Consider the following 22,645-nt stretch of genomic DNA (forward strand, 5'->3'; position numbering starts at 1 on the left):
CCATTTGTGCTGCTGCCCTGCCCCTGAAAAAGTTAGGAAGGCACCTAACATTTATCAGGAAGGGGAAGAAAGATACTGTGTTCCATTAATTTTATTTTATTTAGAAACTGATTTTCTTACTACTTCACTTCTATTGGCCCAAACCCAGCTAATATTTTGAAAAAGAATCACCGAAATAAAAAATTTAAAACTGTAACTTTTAATTATATTTTGTGATTTCCTAATGTAAAGCTAGGGCTGGGTCTGGAGCTCACAGACCCCTCAAGCCCATTGTCCAGACTGGGTCACAAACCCTTCACATGCAGGTCTATGAGCTAGGTAACTGAAAAAAAGGTCCTTGGAGACTTGGTTGAAGAAAGAGTAGTCTTTATTCAGCACATACACGTCTCAGAGCTAGGCAGTCCAAAAAGAAACTCAGAAACTCAACAAAGTCCAAAGAAAAACTGAGCGGCTGCCAGCAAAGTAAACATGCTCTCTTTTAAGACTTGAGCTCTCTGCAGACCAGCAGTTCAGGGCCACTGCTACTCACACTCTCTAATGCACACTAGCAACAAAACTAAAAAGATACATTGGCATGCATGTGCACTAACTCCACCCCCCCACACAATTTGTTTACAAAGAATGTGCTGAACCACCCCTAACCAGCCCTGAGGTGAGGGGGCTTGATCAAACTATTCTATTTTCCCAACACCTAAACAAGGCAATTTATTGGTAGGCTATATATTAAATCATTTAAAATTTAGATACTAAAGTAAAATCACCCATCCATTGGTAAACAACACTAAACTATGCATTATATGGCTTTCAAATTCCATTTGTGACTACTCATTTTTATCTGGAACATTTAACAGAGAAGGGTGCTTTAGAGGGGCATATTTTTAAAAAATTACACTGAAGGGTGCTCTTTTCTTTATGAGAGTGAAGCAAGTTTACGTTTTACTGATTTACTCTGGTTTAATTGCTTTTTATACATTGGTGCCCCAGGCAGCTGCTTAAATCTGACTCAGCCTTTTTCAAGGGGTACAGATTCAAAGCCTATGGAAGTCAGACAGGCAATGTAGAGTGAAGAAAGTGAGGTGTAAGAAAAATGAACTACCAGAATGCAATAAAATTTAGTTATTTTCACTGAACTATTAGATATGTGTGTAACGTAACACAAGCACTTATTGGAGATTGTATTTTAAATACAAATTTGAAAAACATAAACAAATGCAGAAATAATAATTTTTCTTCATTGTTCATTATTTCTTAATTGGGAACTAGAAACTTGGCATTTCTTCTGCATAAAGAAATCAGGGTCAGAATTTACATTTACATTGTATGTGCAACATAGGATTCAAATTTGCATTCTTTAAATGGCTGCAATATTTAGTAGTATTGTTTTATAAAGGTAAACAGCTATTTGCAAATGTAGGCAATTCTGACCACGGGTAGAAACTTTGCACAATAGTTTTTATATTCAGGATAACTTCTGAGATATTTGTAGAATTCTGGCACTTCTACATTGCTTTTCAGTGTTTTTACATTGTTTTTCAGTGTTGTCTTGCCTTACTCTTCAATTATTTCTATTTGTAACTCTTCAGCCCCACTATTGATATTAATTGAAAGAAACCAATTCAACTATGCTGGTTTATTTTCAGATTTTTATTTTTCTAATTCACTTTTCAAATTCACAATTTAGGATATGTAGTTCAATCCATTCTTTTTATTTCTGGAAACTGGTTTCAGTGAATAGGATCATAATTTAGGATAATTACTCATGAATGCTTATCTGAGAAATGGAGTGTTTAAATGGGTTGTATTATCTACTAAAAAGGCCAAGTATTTGACACAATCTTTGGTGAGGAGCCAAGGCCAAGATTGTTCAGTAGATGATGTGAGCAAGTTACTTTCTTTCAATTTACCATGCCACAAGTAAGCCACCTAAAATTCACGTGCAGCTTATCACCATACTCGGCATCTCATTCATCAAGGAGAGTGTTAATCTCTCTGTGCTTCTAACCTCAGGAACATATCTAGCTCATGGTTTTAATTACTGAGTTTGAAATATGTTCTATCTCTAACTTTTTAGCACAGAGCAATTGCTGATGAATGATGTAATGATGGATTCTAGTTTCTTGTCATTGTAAAACATTGCCATCTTAAATTTAAATGTTATAAATTCAGTGTAAGCACAGATCACAGTATGGGCACATCCATATTCTGTTTACTAATTCGTCCAGGCCATATTCAACTTTTCAAGACTTGTGGTAGATTGCAAAAATGGCCACAAATTCTTTTTCTCCCTGCATCCATATTCTTACAATGTGACTTTGCAGCTCCTCCCATAAAGAGGTAGAATTTATTTCTCTAGTTTTTGAATATGGTTTGACCTTGTGTCTTTGTGATGTGGTAAGAAATATATCTTTGGTCTGCCCCTGGTTTCTGACACAGAGTTCCTAAAACTGTTGTAATTTCCTGAATGATAGGAATGCTAAGGGCATCTTGTGCCCTAATATTTGGTCTTTGACCCTAGTTCCTGACACAGAGCTCCTAAATCGCTTGGAATTTCCTGGGTGATAGCAGTGTCTTTTATTCTAATGATGCGGTTCTTGGTGGGCTCCTCAATAGCTTCAGGATGGGGGCTGGTTAGAAGCCATGAAAGACTAAGCCATGAGTAGGCGCTTGGAACTTTCAACTCTACTCCTCATTCCCTAGGGAGGGGAAAGGGAGTGGAGATAAAGTCAATAATGAATCATGTCTCTGTGATGAAACCTCCATTAAAATCCCTCATACAGAGAGTTTCAAGGTTCCTGAACATATCCATGTGCTGGAAGAGTAGTGGACTCCAACTCCATAAGGACAGAAGCTCTTGTGCTCTGGACCTTTCCCGACCTTGCCCTAAGTACTGTTTCACTCGGCTGTTCAACTGTGTCCTTTATCATTTCCTTTATAATAAACTGGTAAAGGTAAGTAAAATGTTTCTCTCTATTTTGTGAGCTGTTATAACAAATGACTAAACCTGAGGAGGGGCTTGTGAGAACCCCCAGTTTGTAACCACGTTGGGCAGAAATGTGGGTATGCTGGAGACCCAATACTTATGACTGGCATCTGAGGTGGAGAGCAGTCTTCTGGGACTGAACCCTTAACTCATGGGGTCTGCCCTCACTGACTAGTTAGTGTCGGAAGTGAATTAAATTGTGGGACACCCAGATGGTGTCTGTAGAGAACTGGAAACCTGTTTGCTGTGGAAAACCCACACATTTGCTGTCATACGTGTTGTGGGTTGATGAACTGTTTCTCTTTAATCTTGCTTTGGCCAGTAGATGTGGCAGAAGCAATGCTATGCAAGTTTTGAATGAGGGTCTCAAGACGCTGTGCATAACTGCCTTCGCTGCTTGGAAGATTATAACTGCCATGTGGACAAACCTGGACTAGGTTGCTGAAGGATGAAAGACCACGAACAGAGGACTCGGTCATCCCAGCCAATCTAAATGAGGCAACCCAGACCAAGTTGCCAAGCTTCAGAATCGTGAGATAAATAAATAGGCTGTTGTTTTAAGTCACTAAGTTTTGGGATGGTTTGTTATACACAATTATCTTAATATGCTGTTGTCACCATGACCAAAGTTTTTAGTCCCATCTTAATTCTTAATGATATTGAAATTAATATAGTTAACTCAGATGGCATTGTTTATATTTATATTCTTATAAATGGCTGTAGAAAAATGTCATGCATTAGTTAAATTTTTCACACACTGAGCCTTTCAGTTCTAAAGCCATATTTTCACTTCCTGAACATCAGCCAATGCTAATTTCTCTTAAGGAAACATAATTTCATTGCCCTCAGTAGACACTCTTCAGTATAGCCATTGTGGAAAGAAGTATGGAGGTTCCTCAAAAAATTAAAAATAGAACTACCATATAATCCAGCAATTCCACTTCTGGGTATATATCCAGAGGATATAAAGTCAGTAGATATCTGCACTCCCATGTTCATTGCAGCATTATTCACAACAGCCAAGATATTTAGCAAACTTACGTGTCTGTCAGTGGATAAATGGATAAAGAAAATGCAGTATAAATACACAATGGAATACTATTCAGCCTTTTAAAAAAACTGAAATCTTGTTATTAGTGACAGTGTGGCTGAATCTGAAGGACCTTATGTTAGGTGAACAGAAAGGCACAGAAAGACAAAAACTGCATGATCTCACTCATATGAGGAATCTAAAAAAGTCAAAAACTCATAGAAGCAGAGACTGAAATGCTGATTACCAGAGGCTGTGGGGTGAGAGGGTTGAGGAGATGTTGGTCAAAAGATACAAAGTTTCAGTTAGGAGGAATAAGTCCAAGAGATCATGGTGACTACAGTTAATATATTATATACTTGAAAATTGCTAAGAGAGTAGATTCTTAAGTGTTCTTATTACAAAAAAAATGATAAGTATATGAGGTAATGCATATGTTAACTAGCTTGATTTATTTAACTAGTCCACAATGTATACATACATCAAAACATCATATTGTATACATAAATTAATGCAATTTTTATTTGCCTCTAAAATTTTTTTAAAAAATAGACATTCTTTTATGGATTTGACCTCTGTGGAAGCTTTTGTGCATGGAAAACTTCTTGTAATACATACTACATTTTAAAGTGGTACTTTTTAATTTATGAACGCTAAAAGGAAACCCAGTTTAAAGTTCAGTTCTTTATTTTTCAGTTTATTATGTTCTTCAACATGCGTCTTTCTCTAGCCTGTTGTAATTCTTATTATAACTTATTTATAAGGATGCCTTTATTTATATTTAATCAACAAAGACCCATTTTATTTGCATATATATTTAGAAACATTTTTTTACTTTCACAAAGAAACCATCTCTTCCTTTTTTCTTAAAACCACAAGTTCTTTTACTCTATTTTGTTTTTCACATTTTTAGTAGAGACAGGGGTAAAAAGTCACTCTCTTCTTAAATCCACGGTAAGTTAAGACAATTGGAAATTTGAGAGACTGAACGGTAGCTGTCACTTGGCTTCAGTGTCAGGAAGAGGACAGGGAGTGTTGGAGACTGTAGTCAACTGGAGAACACACACTCCATTTGAAGGTAGCAGCAGCTATTCAACTTCTGAGTATTGTCAACAGGTCTAAAGATCTGGTACTACCCGATTTTCCAACTTTTTAAGAGAAGTCCAAAATACATATTTTTATGTGAAATCTCCTGATTTCTAATTGCAACTAACTTATTTAACAACATTATATGAATCAACAATGTGTTCATTTGTAAATACATGTGTATTAGGATTTTTATATTTCCCACAGAGTCAATACATAGTATTAAGCCAAGTGGCCTAAATGCAGTCTAGTTGAATTAATGCTTGAATGAATAGTATACTTAATAGGGACACAGAATAGTGAGGGACAAAACCCATTCACTATCCTGCCTTTGCTTCTGGTTCAGGATTTGGTAGAGTAAGTCAGGGACAAAAAAAGAGGTAATAAAAATGTCAGGAGGCCAGTGAGAGAGTTCTCAAAGAGACTTGGCCTCAAGAAAGAAGCTTTCCCACAGCTCTCTCAACTCAGCAGAATGATCCACTCCTCTTTAACAGAAAAGTTCTTCTGTATGGGACCCTAAAGTTTTGAACCCGTTTTGGAGTAACCCCTCTTGCATCGTCTCCACATCATGGAATAACTTATGGCTGAAAAAAAAAGTTGGGTGTAGCAAAGGGATGAAGAACACTGAACCGTCAACTATCCAGAAAAGAATTCTGCCTGAAAGAGGAAGACTGGACCTAAAGTCTCTTCCTTTTCTCCCTTCCTCACCCAGTGGTTACTTCTGAATATAGTGCTCTCTCTCAAGTTCAAGAAGACATTTCTTAGGTTCAGATATTTGGAGGATTTTCTAAGCTTGTCTCCTGGTCCAGTTCTTGGCAGTTGGGTGGAGTTCCTATCTCAGCACAAGTTTTGTTGGTTACAAGAGCTGGATTGGAGTTATTGTTGGTTTGTAGGAGGTAAGAATGGCATAAATTAAGAAAGTAAAAAGAAATTGATTAGGTATTGGGGGTAAGTCACACCAGCAAGTGTAGTTTTTAAATAAGGATCACAAAACACATCAAATCAAAAATTCTCCTATTTCAGAGTAAAAAGTAGGGAGTAAAGAAAATGTTTTAAATGGTTAATCAAATAAATCTGTGATTGTAACATACAGAATCTAGGACTTCTGAGACTCAGGTTCTTTCAATATCCTAGAGTTTTCCGGGTAGGGAAGAAACTGAGTGTACAGAAGTGTGGTTGTAGGAGGTAAGATATGGGGTGCTGAAGCAGGCCATGTACAAATAATTTTAGTTATCTGTGGGGCTGAGACTAGGCAAAGTTTAGTACTCTCATAAAGATGCCCTAGGATAGACATCACAATATAAATAGTAGACTGTCTTGAAAAATCTCGATGACCCGGAACTGGTGTCAGAGTTGTGGTAATTAACGTTCCCAGGAGGCTAGTATGTTGAAATTTATAGGAAGGCGACTTTCAAAGAATCATATCCCAAGGATGTTCTCTGAAATCTAAGAAGGGAAATAGGAGAATAGGCCTAATTAGTCAGATTCTGAGAAGCCCAAGTTACTGTCTTTAGAAGATTCTTGTTATTAATTTACTTATTTGATGTCTTGGGTATAAAATACCCTTGCAATTTTTTTTTGTTTGTTTTATTTTTTTCATTTCATTGATTTCCTTTTAGGTCAACTCCCCTGATGTATGGTATTGGTGGAGAATAATGCAGCCTCTCATTGTAAAAGTTCAAGTAACAAGATTCTTCCATTCCTTTCCCCTATGCTGTCCAAAGATAGACCAAGGCCCGACAGTCAGATTTCTATCCCAGGACTTTGCAGCTTGAGCTGGTGGCACTAGGGTGTGAAGACACTGCTGTGGATGGATCAATACGTGGATCACAACATTTCTGTAGCATGACATTTGCAGTGGTTCCTGCTGCTTGAGCCACCGGCTCTCTCTTTTTTCCACTCATTTTCTAAGCTTAGCCCTCCGATTTTCTGAGTCCCTGACATCCTTCCAGTAAAGTATCCTCTTTTTTTGAAAAGAAAGCTGGAATTGGTTTCTGTTGCTTGAACCAAGAACTCTGACTAAAATATTCTCTGAAGATTGGAAGAAGAAACTTGTGCTTTCTGCAGAGTCACTTCCATGCTTAGGATGTACAAATGTGTGAAGGATTCTACATATGGGCCTGTATTTGGAGATCCAGTACAGAAAAAGATGGTGGCAGCAACACGGTAAAAGTCACTAGAGATCTCCTGATAAGCTGCTTTTGGAATGTCCATAAGGGACAATATTTTCCATAATAACAACAATGATCTGAATATTAAAGTTACCATTTATTATACACCCTTTTTGCAATTGGCATTTCTTAGAAGCTCTCATTCAATCTTTCAACAACCCTGTGATATACGAGCACTTACTTCCATTTTATAGATAAGATAACGGAGGTTTAGAAAGGATAATAAGATCCAAAGGTTGGACAACTGGCAAGCTGCAGTCAGCATTTCCCATTGGTCCAAATTTTATTCTCTTTTTGCCCTGCTGTGTCTCTTTTCTTCATAAAACAGAAAGAATCAATCCCTAAATATACCTCACACAGTACTCACATTGTTATTAAGTCTCTGCAGAATCTTTCCTAACCACTATGCCAACCGGATATTCTAAGATCCTCATCTTCTTTTTACATCTTACTGGTTTATAACTTACTGTTGGGTGTATGTCAGATTGCTAGGCCCAAAGCACAGAGGCAAACTCTGCTGGGTGGAGGGCAGATGCTCTTATTCCAAATATGTCCTCTTTTTTGTGTACCTTGTCCTTTGTGCCTCTATTTCACCGTATGTCAGCTTCTTTTCTTTAATTTTTTTCCATCATGCCTTTGTCTACAACATTTTTATTATTTATAGCAGCAATCAGAGGCTATTTTGACCCATCATTGCTTTTTTTTTTTTTTTTTTTTTTTTTACAGAAACATAGCTCTTGTCTACTTTGCCTAAACAAGTTTTTGGAAGCAATTTAAGAATTTAAATTTTTCCTGTAATCAAGAGTAAAGAGGCTGATGAATGGTATATGGTAGGGAGTGGGGGGTGGGGGGGACAAAGTAGACAGGAGAGACAGTCTGTGGTATTTGAGGGACCAGAAACTGTAAAATTTGTCATAAAGAAAGGAGAGAGATAGGTCTGTGCTTCCAGAGACAGTTGCATTAAACTTCCTATAAAGGCAGATTCATATTTGCCTCAGTTATTTCATATTTCTTGTTATGAAAGCTTTATTTCATAATTTTCTGAAATTTCTAGGACTAAGGATTGAATGGATATGAAATTAAGGCTGATAGTACATAAAAAAATTATAGAAAGAATGTTCATGCTCAAATTGCCTAAGAAAGTCATTTTTTTCTTTTAAATTGATGTCAAGTTGAAAATTGATCTAGAAATTGTACTGAGAATTAATTGTTTTAAGGATAGGAAGTAGAGTGAGGGAGGGAACCTGTTAGCTAGGAACTTAATGGCTTGGAGGTAGTTTTTCATATAATTAAGCTACATAAATGTAGCATAATATAGTATGACTTTATCACTGTAGTATAAGCAGATGGATATAAAAGTATATGGCTGATGCAAAGAGTGATCTCAGCAGTTTGTTTCTTATGACGAGTTTTCTTATTTCAATGAGAAGCTCCTTACACTACATCATATTGAATATATTTATTTACACTGACTTCATGAGGAAAATGATAAAAATATATATGATAATCAAGATTTAAACGTACGTGGAGAAGTAAAGTGTGAAGGAAACAGGGTGAACTAATAAAAATAAAATAAATAAAAAAACCCCAAAATAGAGTTAGAACATAACATGTTTGCCAGAAAGTCCTACCCAGTTGTTAAGTGGCTTTAAAATTTGGGTTTTGGTCTTCTTGTGATGAAAGCAAAGAGGGCAAGACAGGCAAGTGACGGGATCATTATTCAGGGCTGTTTTTAAGGAGAACTGAATCTTGTTGTGGCAGGAAGATTCTCTGGGTGGCTGAATCGTAACGTCTGACAGGGACACAGATTTTGTGGTGTGGTGACGGGATTTACATCTCTGCACATTGCTTAACAAATTAAGAGCCTTCTGTCATAGCTGAACCCAAGGATCATGGCAGAGTTTCCCCCGAGGGCCCTGAAGATGTGCTGCTGTGGCCTGACCCAAGATTCTTGCTTGTGTGCACTGGTCTGGCTCCACATAGCTTGGGTAGCTGCTGCTCACATGGGCCCCTTCGCTTGTGTCCACTCTGTGGCCCTTGCTCTCCTGGCTCACCACTGAAGGGAATGGGGGGGGGTCCAGGGGAATTGGGGTAGGGGGAGGGATGCACACTGGTAAAGAGAACTGGAAAGATGGCTCCAAGGGGCGACCTCTGGTCTCTGAAGAAAATACAGAGTCTGGGTCATGAGCAGGTCATGAGAACTGTATGTTTTCACAACCTTCTGCAGCATCCTCAGGGACGCTGTCTTAGCCACTGGTCTTTCCTGCTGAGTCGCTGGCAGATCATTCTCATTTTCCTTGAAACTGATGGCTGAGGCCTTCTGGGAGAGAAGCCCAGGTGCACTGGTTGGCCCTTCCAGGCCCTGAGAATCTGAGTCAAGGTCAAGACATGCCCACAGGACATCTTACTGGGGCCCCCTCATGCCTTGGCCTGCTCAGCTGAGGCTCCTGGGAGCTGCTGCTGCTTCACCTTGGAATAGAAAATGGAGGAATCCTGAGGAGGAAAAAGCTCAAGAGGAGACAGAAAGCTAATGTTCTCTGAGGGCCCACTTGTCCAATGCACTGAATTAGCAACTTTGTTTAGGGAGAGCGAGTCCCAGAGAAAGAAAAACTGGGAACTCAGACCTACCTTGCCTTCTGGAGGTGTTCCCGGGTGCTCTGCCGGGGAGAAAACAGAAAATAATGAGCCGTGAAAAAGCATGGGTTTCATACAATCCAGTCCTTAAACTTCATCCCACAGGACATCAGCCTCTCTTCTGAGACCAGGAAACAGGTGCCAATTGCATCAGGCTCTGAAAAAGACAACTGTCAGCAGAGACCCACGTTCTCTTCTGGTGTGTAGTGCCAATGGGGCAGCAGCCACCACTCTCGAGGGCTCTGCCACACCGGCAGCAGGCCTCCCCCCAGCTCTGGCAAAGACATCATCAGAGTCAGATGCACTACCCCAAAGCTCACCTGCACCCTCCTGTCCCTGATGGACAATCCAGACCTGGGAATAAACCACATCCAAACACACCGGATTCACTGAAAGAGGGCTGAGGTTAGAGGGGACAAGTTTAAACAGGGGTTGTGGGCAAAGAGCTCACACAGGCACTTTTCACAACCACCTGCTCCACACCTACTTTGGCACCCCCTAAATGAGTCTCAGCAGTACCTGGGGTGTCAAACACATCCCTATAAGCTTCACCTCTTGGACTCTAACTCTATACCTTTCTTCCCCTGGAGCTCTTACCTGACAGGCGTACTCACCATTGCTGTACACAGGGTCCAGTCCCTGCACCAGGGAAGGTGAGTTGGAGTTGATCTTCTCCTGGACTTCTGGGCTGGAAAGGTTCCTGAAAGCACAAAAATATGTGTCAGTCTCTGGGACAGTGAATCAGAAAGAAGGGGAGAAGGGCTGGCAAGGCAGCTACGGGGTAGACAGGGTTTGGGGAATCCAGTACTTAGGAAGACACAATCTTGCAAGGTTGGTAGCCTGATGCCTGGTCCACCTGTGCCTGGCAGCATGGATGAAGCCTATCAGGGGCCATACCTGCGGCTTGGTAAGGCCAAGAGGAATCTATGCTGGGAATGTCTGAGTCAAGTTCAGAGGAAAAGAATCTCCTGGTTGGAAATTTTAGCATCACTCATTATTTTCTTCAAAGGTGTAGATTGTGTTAAGTATCTTTTTATCACATTGGGGGTCAATGTCCCAGAAAAGATGCTTAACTTTCAGTAATATGAGATTTACTCAAGGAAAAAAATGAAACTGAGACTTTAAACAAACAAGAAAGCTTTGTACTCTTTGACATGCCTCACATTTATACATATCATCAAATCTAAAGGTGTCAATCTGCTGTTAGACAAGTGGTTCAGAAGAAGATTCAAACTCTGATTGAGAAAGTCTTAGGGACAAAGGTTCAGTGTGATATTCAGGAAGAAAATGGAGTGTAATTATGTAAATACATATTAATTATCTTCAATGTGAGGTTTTAGTATACATTTAATGCAGTACTTTCTTTTTTGTATTCCAAAATATGTCATAAGATATTCTCTTAAATCTATGGCATTTTTGTACAGATTCTGGAACAAGTCTGCTTCCTTTACAGCTAGGCTTTGTCATTTAACTAGCTGTGTGACCTCTCAGTGCATAGTTCCTCAGTACAATACTTCATAACATACGTAAGGCACTTAGAACAGTTGACATATGTAAAACACTTAGAAGAATGCCTGGCATACCATAGGTGTTATGTTAAGAATTAGCTATTGTTATTATTAGGAATTGTGATATTTCTGAAAGTGGAGTTTGGGGGAGCAGTCAGTGGAGACTTCTCAGAGACAAGGACATTTGAATTGAAATGAAGTAGTAGGAGTTAGACAAGGATAGAGGATAGAGTGACAGAAGAGTTTTTTACAGGAGAAAGTAGCATGTGCTCAGTTCCAGAAAATGGGAGGGGCATAAAACATGGCACATTCAAGTTTCTACTTCTGAGCCATTTCCCAAGTTCTCTATTCTAAGTGCTAAATAAATCTGAAGGACAACCCCAGTGTTCTTAGCACATAGTACATGCAAAAAAATGTTAAATAAATGAGCCAGCAAATAAATACAGACTATCCACAGATGCCTCACCTGTGAGGGTTGGTACCAGCACCCACTCCTGCAAAGCAGAGAAGAATTAGTGTCAGCCAAGGAGGAAGCTCTCTTTTTAGGCTGGATTGGGCACGAAAGGGGTCCACTCATTCTGCTGTCAGTGGATGATGTGTGCTGTCCCTTGCTGAGAGGCTTACAATGTGGAATGCCTGTCTTCCCAAGGGCAGATGGTGAGTGCTTTATACTTGGAAAATTTAGTGATCTGGATATTGACTGTATAACCTAAGCAAGCCACTTAGCTTCTCTAGAACCTGGTTTATTCTTTATGACTACAGAGTGACACATTAGAGTGTAAGTTCAGGGCCAGCTAGTAGCTGGGCAACTTTAGGTAACAACCTCCCTGTGTCTGTTTCTATATCTGTAAAATAGGGATAACGGTAATAATAATACCTCTCAAACAAAAATTAAATTAGTTAATGCATGTTAAGTGATATTAATAGTATTTGGTACATGATAACCACCCAATATTTCCTTTTATTATTTTACCATTATTATTATTATTATTATTATTATTATTAATAGTAGTTTTACTAATTAGCTCAAACTAGCCCAAACCTGGCTGTGCATTTGGTTTACCAAGGGAACTTAAATCAGTATAGATTCTTGGGCCTCATTTCCAGAAATTCAGATTCGGTAAGTCCAGGGTGAGATTTTCTTTTGCCTTTTTGGTATTTTTTTCCTAGTTCTGTTGTGCTGCCAGATTTATTAAGTGGTGACATAATCCTGGGCCGTGTTGCATAACTTCGTAGGGTGCTATCTATATAGACTCTAATGTGACTGTGTCCCCTGGATAGTGTGGTGACCCTGACATGATTTCTATGGTTTCTTCCAGTTTTAAGAGTCTGAGACTTTGTCCTGTATCCCAAACAGGCACAACTCAGTTCAATTCTATGATATAAATTCAGAACATACTAGCTGTTTGAAATTAAGGGACCAACACTTTTGAATTCTTGAGGATTGTAATTATTTGATCATCGTTGATTTTCTTTGCACAGGTAATGTATAGTCCCACCTGGAAGGTTTAAAAGGTGAGTATTTAAATGGAATTGTTATGAGCTATGACAGGTACTCTCCCTGCTGAGAGTACCCGCTACCCTGCTGGAGTCTGTATTCTTCCTTCCTTTGTCCTCCAGTGAGGGCACTTGAAAGCTCTCTAAAACCCCTCATTACTTCAGGGCCCTGGAGCTCTAAAATGTGTCTCACTTGTTTGGTGTGCTTGGGGCTCCCTTTTGTCCCTGTGGTTAGTATCTGGTGGATGACACTTGGCTCTGGAGGCCTTGTGCAATCTCTTTTGGTATGGGACATTTTAACAGCCTCCTTTGTGACTGGGGGAAAATTAGTAAAGGCTGAGGTCTTTTTCCTTTTCCCTATGTGTTATGTAGGATTTAACCTAATTTTTGGCACTTGTTCCAATGTGAGCTTGCTGGATATCCAGAAGGCACCTAAAAGATGTAAGTGCTGTCACTGGCACCAATATGTTGGAGGCTCCCTAATTCATCTACTAAGCACAGTATGTCATGATATTACAAGAGCCTTTAAGAAGGTGAAAGAATCAGACAGAGTCCCCAAAGAAAAACATCAAAAGCCTCTCTTAGGATTAACAACTTTTCTTTTATGTAAGTACTGAAAAAGTGATGGGGGGAGGCTGAATTTGGAGAGGAATAGTCATTATTTCATTGTGGGTAAAGGACCTAGCCTATATAAATTTGGGGACGAGTGAACTTCGTAGAGTTCCAGTAGTGATATCTGATTGCCTATTCCCATCTACTAACTGGCCTTACTTGCCCAATAAAATGTTCTTTCCTTGAGGAAGGACCCCCCACCTATTAGCTGATGATTGTGCTTATTCATGAGGTTTGGGTGGAGTTGACTCCTCCAACCACATTCCTGCAAAGGATGGGACATGTGCCATTCCTACCCCAGGCTGGCTCAGCTGAGGTCCTCTTCAAGACTTCTGTGGTAGCCTCTGATCCTAACCTAAGCATTAAGGAAGAGGCAGACTTGGGGCAGCCAGCACTGTTCTTCTACCCAGAGAGAGAACCTGTGACCTCTGTATGAGTACAAAATGAAGCAAGCAAGCTTGTGGCTGACTTTGTTTTTCATTGGCCTGATTCTCTATTTGTACTTCATTGTTCTCTAATTCTTAGTGTTTTTGTCAAAACATTCTCAGCAAGTGGCAGAACTGCAGCTAGAACTCATCTCCTTAATTCCAGTCCAAAGCTCTATTAATATTATATATTATTACATGTAATTATGCATGTTTGTTTTTATATTATGTTTATTATGCATTATATTATTATGCATTATATTATAATATATCATACTTGATATGCTTACATTATGCTTAATATACACATCGTATTATGTTATGTAATACTTAGAATCCTCAGAATATTTCTTTTTAAAATTTAGCTCCATGTTGTATTTCTCTTTCTTATGCATCTTTTATGGGGATTACATTTCTAATTGATAGCTATTTTGTTAAAGAGTTCTATTGAAGGAAATGTTTAAATATGTAAGTGTAGGTTAAACACTTTCAGCCTCACTTGACCCCACGTATGTTGAATGCTTTATTAGAGGACTGACTTACTTTAACTGACAGCCCCATCCACAGGGCAACAGCTTCCCCAACACATGCATGCTCTCTGCTGCACAGAAGCAGCACTTTTGGTGATGATAAATGATGGAGCAATAGACAGTAAAAGCAGAAGTTACACACCTGACTTCCTCTGGAACCTTAAGTAAAAGAACAGAGGAGTAGTCACCAGGACACAGAGCAGCACCACTGTCAGCACAGCTGGAAGGAAGCACTTGCCCTTGGTTGGCTCTGGGAAGAGAGGCCTGTGTACGAGCCTCAGCGGGAAGGGATTTAGGCTGGAATCTTACAGACACTGTAGAGGGAGGGGATGTTACATGTAAGGGTGGGTGGGGGACGGGGCGCCAGTGACTTTCAACCAAGTTAGAAATGGTTAAGTGGATGTTCAGTTATTTGCTCAGTGACCTGGAGTGCAGTCCACTCCTTTCAGGCTAATGTGAGGAGGAGAAAAGCATCCAACCACTAATGTTATTTCACAATCTCCAATCTCCATTTCCACTATAAGTCACTGAGAAAATTCCATCTTAAACCATCCATAGGCAAATACCCCTTTTCATAGACTGGCACTCTTGGAGTCTTTCCTCTGGAGGGAGACATAAGTCTTTCTGTGGCCCATAGCTCAGTCTCAGCCAACGCCCCTGTGACACTGAGTGTCTCCACCTCACTGCGCTTGGACCCCAGCCCATTGGCAGCCTCACAGGAGTAGCTTCCAGAATGTTCTGTGGTCAGGGAGAGGTTGAAGGACACCCCTCCTCCAGAGGGGGCCGAGCTATTCCCCAGGGTAACAGGCTTGTGATAAAGCCAGTACAGGATTGAGGGAGAGCCTCTCAGGGACTCACAGTGAAGCTACATCACACCCCCAACCACAGCCTGGGCCCTGGGGGCCCTGAAGGTGAGGAAAGGGCGAGACACTGGAACGAGGAAGACAAAAGGGCTGTCAGAAAGGGTCTCTTCTGCTTAACAATTCACAACCTCCTCCTGCATCCACTCAGCATAATAACACATCCCCCATCACTCTCAAATTTCACTGTCCCACATCCAAATTTAATCCTTACTTAGATCAGTACCGTCCGATAGAACTTTCTCAGATGGTGAAAATGTTCTACATCTGTGCTGTTTGTTGAGGTAGCCGCAAGTCATTGTGGCTCTTGTGACCTTGAAAAGTGGCTAGTGTGAAGGAAGAAGTGGATTTTTAATTTTAATTCATTTAAATTTAAATAGCTACATGTGGCTAGAGGTTACTATATTGGACAGTACAGCTTCAGAAGCTTTTATAGAAGGACTGTGAGGATGAATTTTCTCTGACCTGCTGAATGCAATCATGTTCTTTTGTCTTTTCCATCTTACTATTTTTTATTTTCTCTATCTCAACCAAACTTGTAGTTTTTCTAAAGCAGCTATTTATTTTTGGAAGCTTGCCTTTGCCTGAAAGGAATTAGCTCTTCATAGCTCTCCTCCCTGTGATCACCTTAAAATGTCCTCATGACCCTGTAATAATCTCTGAGCCCAGTGTGAGAACCTCTGGCTAAGCTGTGGGACGGTGGGACTTACCTCTCACAGTGATATTCACCACCTCACTCTGCACGGGGTCGTGGCTGTTGTCAGCTGTACAGTAGTATCCCCCAGCATGGCTCTCCCTAATGACAGGGACCTTCGGTTCTGCTCTCTGGGAATGCTGAGTTTTCCTCCCCAGACTCTCCTTTTTGTTTTCTCTGTGCCAGGAGAATGTGGTGTTTCCTGTTCCTTCAGCCACAGAACAGACAAGGACCAGAGTCTCCCCTTCAACCACCTGGGCCCCTGGGGGCTGGGTCTCCATGAGCACTCTAGACACAGGGATCCCTGCATGAACTGGAGACAGCAAATGGGGACTGACTGTGGGGAACACTAGGGGTGAAGTGGTTGTTGTCACTGTAAGTGACAGCAGATGGAGCTGAAAAAGTTTAGAGCAAAACCAAAACACAGAGATCTTTGCAGAGTAAGAATTGAGGCTGGTGGGTGTCAATTCTGAATTTAGTTCAGTGAGGAGGCAAGATCTCCACCTCTCAGCCTTCAGTTACATGAACTTCTTCATCTCGTCTGTGTGCTTAGGGGATCTATTTCCCCCACAGGGCCAGGTGGGCAACTCCAGGGAAAGGTATTTGGGCATGAGTCTGGTGACTCAGTGGGTAGAAATCTTGCATTGAGGGCTAGGAAGGATACTGGGAAATATTAGCCATCCTCTGATGTGACATCACACAAGATGGTAAATTGCCCACTCCCCCATCTTTTCAGCACTAGCTCAAGGCCTCCTGCTTCAACACTGTCTTCTCTGATTCCTCTAATCCATATAGGTCTCCTTGTTCTCTTAATCTCATGTGTTAGATTTGTTAATAGGCTGTTACCTAGCCAACTGTCAGCTTCCTGTCTATAGAAGTTAGGCCTCATATGACATTGTGTCCTCCACAGCTTCTGTAGTATAACTATGAACACCTGCTAAATATGTGATTATTTTGCAATAGGAAATGTCGAGTTTAGAGGGATGTGGCAAACATCTTGAAGGGTTGGGATTTGGGGAGTCTCTTGATAACCTCTTAAGGCAGTAGCAGAAAGGAGAGGAACTCAAGACAGCATCAGAATCTCTCTGGAATAGATCCTTGTTACCTATGTATAGGAAAAAAGGAACTAAGGCCTGAACAATGCCCCCGCTCTACCCTCTTCTGCCTGGCCCCAATCTCCTTTTTTTTTACCAAAACTCACTCTGCACAAACATCTGGAATCTTTGACTCTGTTTCTGAACATGAGAAGTCATGGACTCTGCCTCATACCAGTAGGACCCTGAGTCTTCACTGCACATGGTGGGGATCTGGAGCTCCGAGGAGCTGCTCCAGCCTGACCCCAGTGCCTGGACATCGCTGAAGAAGCGGAACTGGAGCTGGACATCTGACCTCTGTGGAGAGAGCCGGGTCTCACAGGTCAGGGTCGCGAGGCTCCCCTCCGTGGGCCTGGCGGTGCTGACTGACAGTACAGGAAGTAAAAACAGCTCTAGAAAGAAGAAAAAACACAGTCCCTAGGGCATTGAGGCTCGGGGCTCCTAGGGAGATTTCTCAGCATCAGCAAACAGGTGTTATAGAACCAAGTCCATAGAATTGCCACCCACTCCCTGACACAACTGAATTGTCAGTTTCCACCCTTGGCTTCCCACAGGCCTTTGATGAACACACTCTCTGTAGTCCCAGCCTTTGACAGGCCTTGTTTGCATCTGACTCTATTACTCCTGGAGTGGAGCCATTACCTTCAACTATAATCCTTACAAGATTTGAAGTTTTTTTCCATCCATAACTTTTCTGAGAAGCAGTGCACTTGTACAAGCCATTGTCGCTAGAGATGGCTCTTGGTATGGAGAAAGTTGAGTTTCTTGTAAAAACACCAACTTTTCTTTCATCTTTGTAGTAAATTGTTTCTGATTTCTTTTCCTGCCTTCCCCGGCATCTCAGAATTACTTTATCGCCTTCAAAGATAGAGTGTGGAGCCTGGAGAATCAGCCAGTCTGCAACAGACAGAGGAAACTCAATTCATTCCTTAATTTTTATTCCACATGTAATGATATCTTGCATCCACTTTGCCCACAAACTCCACCTGCTCATAGCTTCCCCAGTGACAGTTATACCTGTTCCTGCCTGTGTTCACCCTTCACTGAGGAGCAGGTGATTTCTGAAGACTGACCAAATGAATCACATTTGAATGGAGATTTCTAGTCCAACTTCCCTCATAGAACCACCATGCTTTCTCTGTTTGGGGACAGGAGGATCCTTTGCACATCATTGTCACCACCTCACCTTGGAAGTTTGTGGTCCATGGAAGATAGAGGAGCAGTACAGCTTGTGGTTGGGCCACTGGTGGAAAAAATCTGACATGAAATAAGCCTCCACTTATCTCACCAGACACAAAGCTCTTTATTCAATGAGGTCATTGAATCCTTGGGAATCCTTGGGAATCCTTTAAATAATCAATTGAGGCTCAGGTCATTTTGCCCGTGGCCACAGAGCTAGAAAGTAACTAGAACAAGATAAAACTCATTGAATCTGAATTTTAAGACCATACCTTTCTATTAAACTATGTTCTTTGCTTGAGCAAGACAGGGAAAAAAAAAAACAACCCTATGTTTGAATAGTCTAGCAAAAATCTTATCGCTTGCTTGGGGGTGGCCAGGAAACCAGGGAGTGCATATACTCTGAGATAGTTATGGGATTTTCTTAACATGATTTTTTTGTGAGTTTGAGGGCCTGAAATGGATCAGAACAAGTGAGCAAATATCTGGTACAGAATGTTACTCCTTCCATATCCAAAGTAGCTTCTGACTCGTTTAGACTAGGGGTTAAGATGTTGAAACAGAGTCAGTATCAAATGTGAGTTTGTAGGTAAAAAAGTAGCTAATGACAGGATTTTGTTCTGAGCCTGGACCAAAGATTTGGATGTTAGTTTCTGTGAGTATTTTTTTTTCAGAGCTACCTCTCTGTTTCTAGTATGGGATTCCAGCTGGGGATCCCACAGGAGCCTTAATGCACCATGCCCAGGTGAACAGACTGTCTTGGCGCCTGCCTTTCCTTTGTCAGGCATGTCCTCCTTCCTTTGCAGAAGGGGTCAGAAATTGCAGTCTTGATCAGGGTAGAGGAGGAAGGTGTCACAGGGATGTAGACAGGACTATAGTGACTGGGTTTGGTGGAAGGGAGTACAATTCCCTGTAGCTGTTGGGGACAAGGACTGCCACATGCTTCCCAGGCTCCTGTGCTGGGCACCATTACTCCAAAGCCACATAAAAAAAAAAGATAGGAACTTACTGGACTCTCCTCTGTCAGGAACTGCAAGAGAGAGAGGCATAAGAAATTAGCACAGCACAGAGACTCTTCCTTAGCTGCACTCTCACACTTTCCCTTTCCTTCTGTGCCTTCTCCATGTCACTCTGCCCCAACACAAACAGCTGATGGACATTTCTCCAGTTCATCAGAACCTGTTGGATTCTAGCAGTTCTCTTTTTTGGTCCCGGCCACTCATGTGGAATAGCATAGAGGCAGGAAGGACAGTGACGAATGAAGTCTAGCCCTTCCCTTTCTCAGCAGCTCATCTTCCCCAGTTGCTCTCTGGTGTGGCTTTAGTGTCCAAAGATAGGTTTAGCAGATACCTGATCTCACCAAGATCTTACTCGGGGGACAGTCTCTTTGCAAGAGCACTCAGTAAAGGCAACTTCCTTGTTCATTCCTTTGTTCATTCATTCAGCAAATGTTTAGTGAGTACTTACTGTACAGATGTGGGCCTAAATACTGTAGTTACCATGAAGAATGAATCACTGCCCCTATCCTCAGGAAACTTACAGTCTAAAGGAGGAGATATTAGGTAAATAAGCTGTTATAACACAGTGTGGTAGGCCTATAATAGTAAAAAACAGAGAGGACAGTAAGCATCAAAGAGTACACTCAACTTCTCCCTTTTACTGAATAAGAAAAGACCATTTATGTAGCTTCTGATATAACAGGAATAAGTCAGAGACAAAATGTTGAGCTTTTTTAATGAAGTTTGAGACTGTTTTTCCTTTAACATTTTTCACATATTTTAAATATTAATTATATTTTAAAAAGTAAAACAGTTTATGCATACTCTCATTTCCGTAGCTTATCTGGTTTCACTATTCATTTACTTCCAGATATTTTTCTTGTTGCATATGATCTTAACCTAGTTTTAACGAGTGTTATGTTACAGTTTAGTAGTCGTCTTTTGTTTCCTCAGTATTATAATAACTACATTGAGTGTCATTGTGTGTATTATCTTCACCACTCTTACCCCTTTACTTCAGATTGCTGGACTCAGATTACTGAGTCCAAATGCACGTCATTTTTTCATAACTGGCTTTCCAAATGAGCTTTACCATTTCCACATCCAGCAGCAATGTGTGACTGTGCCAGTCTCTTCCTATCTCCCCACACTGGTTAATTAGCATTTAGCCTTTCAGGCTGTTGTGCTACAAGTTTAATGACTGTAAATTTTACCTCGACCTGCACTTCATGAATGCATTTACTCATTCCTATAAGAAAGACTTATTGTCAGTTATGTGCCAGGCACTCTGCTGGGTTTGGCAGATAAACAATGGTTTTTGTGAAGCTTGTGGTAGAGTCAGCAGCTGCTAGAGGAAGGGTTTGTGTGTTACATAATCATGATTTGCATCCGTTTAGCCATAAATGTTTTCAAATTTGTCCTGCCAATTTTTATGAATCCTTTACATCATATCTCAACTTTTTGCCTTACTTGCTTCAAATGTTTTCCAAATTCAACACTGGTTTTTATTATAGTTGTGTTATTATTATAATATATAAATTTTTAATTTTTAGATTATAAAATCTCTAATTCTCTACTATTTCAATTTTCAACATGACATAATCTATATAAAAAATAGCCTTAATTTCATTTTCCATCATGTTTTTGGGAATTAAAAAATATACCTATCTCTTAATTATCTGAAATTTATTATTAAATTTATAGTGTAATCTGTAAGTATCTATTGTTTGATGATTTCTACTGATCATGTATCAAGTAATATGTAGTCAGATATATTCCTAGGCTGCTATTATTTTCCATTGATTTATGTTTATATCTTAAACCTTTAATACTATCTTTTCTATATTTCTCTGGAATCTATTTTTTAAATATATGAATAAACATAAGAGTTAAATTTCCAATATATTTTTTAAAAAAATAAAAATGTACCCTTTGATATTCTCACCACTACATTTTTCCAGATACTCTTTTAAACATGTTATTGCCTTCTAAGGACAATTCCACAGATGTTTGATTGAAATTGTAGAGAATCTATAAATCAACTGGAGAAGAAATGACATTTATATAACATTTCTACTCTAGTGTTCCTATCCAGACTAATGATATATCCTCATTCAGTGAAGTTTTCTTAGTACAGTTTTGCATATTTCTTTTAGTAGAATAAAAAACCCTCTTATTCCTATTTTTTCACTGCCTTTGCAGTTTTGGATAGAATTTCTTCATTATAATTTCAAACTGGTAAATGATAATATTCAAGGATTTTGCTATGTTGGATATTTGTCTTGAATCTCCTTAATTAATTCATATTCATGCATTTATAATTATAGCATATAGATGACAGGATCAAGAGCAGAGGCCATTTAGCTCATAGCAACCATAGCAAACAAGCAAGTGCTAATCAAATGTGGTGAGGGTAAAGAATAATTTTTAAAATATTTCCTTCCAATGTGTATGCCTTTTAATTTTGCTAGTAATTTAGTGTGTTGCCAGGATTTTAAACTATTGCAAATGATGATGATTGTAAGCATCTTGGTTCTAGCTCCAATTTGAATGGCAATTTTAGACCTGATCTATTATGTATAATACTGGCTTAATCTAGAACACATATTCTTTATCATGTTATGGAAGTATTCTTCTGATTTAAATGATACTTATTTTTAATACTCATTCTAATACCTTTGGTAACTGTTGTGTTTATATTATTTCTCTTGTTCAATATTTTGATGTTTGGGTTTTTAAAATATAATGAGTTAATTTCCTTACAGTCTTCAATTCTGACACAAAACCTGCACGATAGGAGTCAGTGTAAAGATTAAAATGATTAACATATGTAGATTACCAGTGAGTACTCAATGAATATTAGCAATTCTACTATTATCATTTTTATTTTGATGTGCTGCTAAATTCTTATTTAAGAGGCTAAGGGCCTATATTCCAAGGAAAGTTTGCCCAGTTCCCTCCAAGCCTAGAGACTCCCTGAAGGTAGAGTCTGAAGAAAGCTTTTATGAGCATCTGAGACTACCATTCTGGGAAAGGCTGAGGATCCATCCTTTCCAGGTCCTGCTCCATGGTGTCCGCTTACCTAGAACCAGCAGCAAAGGCCACAGCAGCATGGAGTCCTGCTCCAGGAGACTCAGAGGAAGGCCCTCTTGACTTACAGCTCAGGTCTGAAAGAGGCTGTCCACAGTGGCTCCAATGAGCACTGCCTAGAAGATTTTGAAAAGGGGAAGCCAAAGATACTGCTGTTTGCTAATTGCTGTTTCCTCTGCTGTAGGTCCTAAGGAAACAAAATTGTTCCCTTGTTTATAGATCTGCACACAGGATGACATTATGGCTAAACCAGAGGA

General features: G+C 40.0%; 1 protein-coding gene across 1 annotated transcript; it reads right to left on the reverse strand.

The window, feature by feature from the left end:
* Nucleotides 1-9,685: 9,685 nt before the first annotated feature.
* LOC134384289 (Fc receptor-like protein 2) lies at nucleotides 9,686-22,411 on the reverse strand. The gene is given in 10 exon segments (XM_063105853.1): nucleotides 9,686-9,760; nucleotides 9,896-9,924; nucleotides 10,090-10,255; nucleotides 10,499-10,601; nucleotides 15,040-15,426; nucleotides 16,040-16,331; nucleotides 17,229-17,513; nucleotides 17,764-18,018; nucleotides 19,310-19,330; nucleotides 22,381-22,411. Coding segments are annotated over 10 exon segments (1,644 nt in total).
* Between the last annotated feature and the right edge of the window lie 234 nt (nucleotides 22,412-22,645).

The sequence above is a fragment of the Cynocephalus volans genome, chromosome 8 (genome assembly GCF_027409185.1).
Source record: "Cynocephalus volans isolate mCynVol1 chromosome 8, mCynVol1.pri, whole genome shotgun sequence".
NCBI classification, from domain to species: domain Eukaryota; kingdom Metazoa; phylum Chordata; class Mammalia; order Dermoptera; family Cynocephalidae; genus Cynocephalus; species Cynocephalus volans.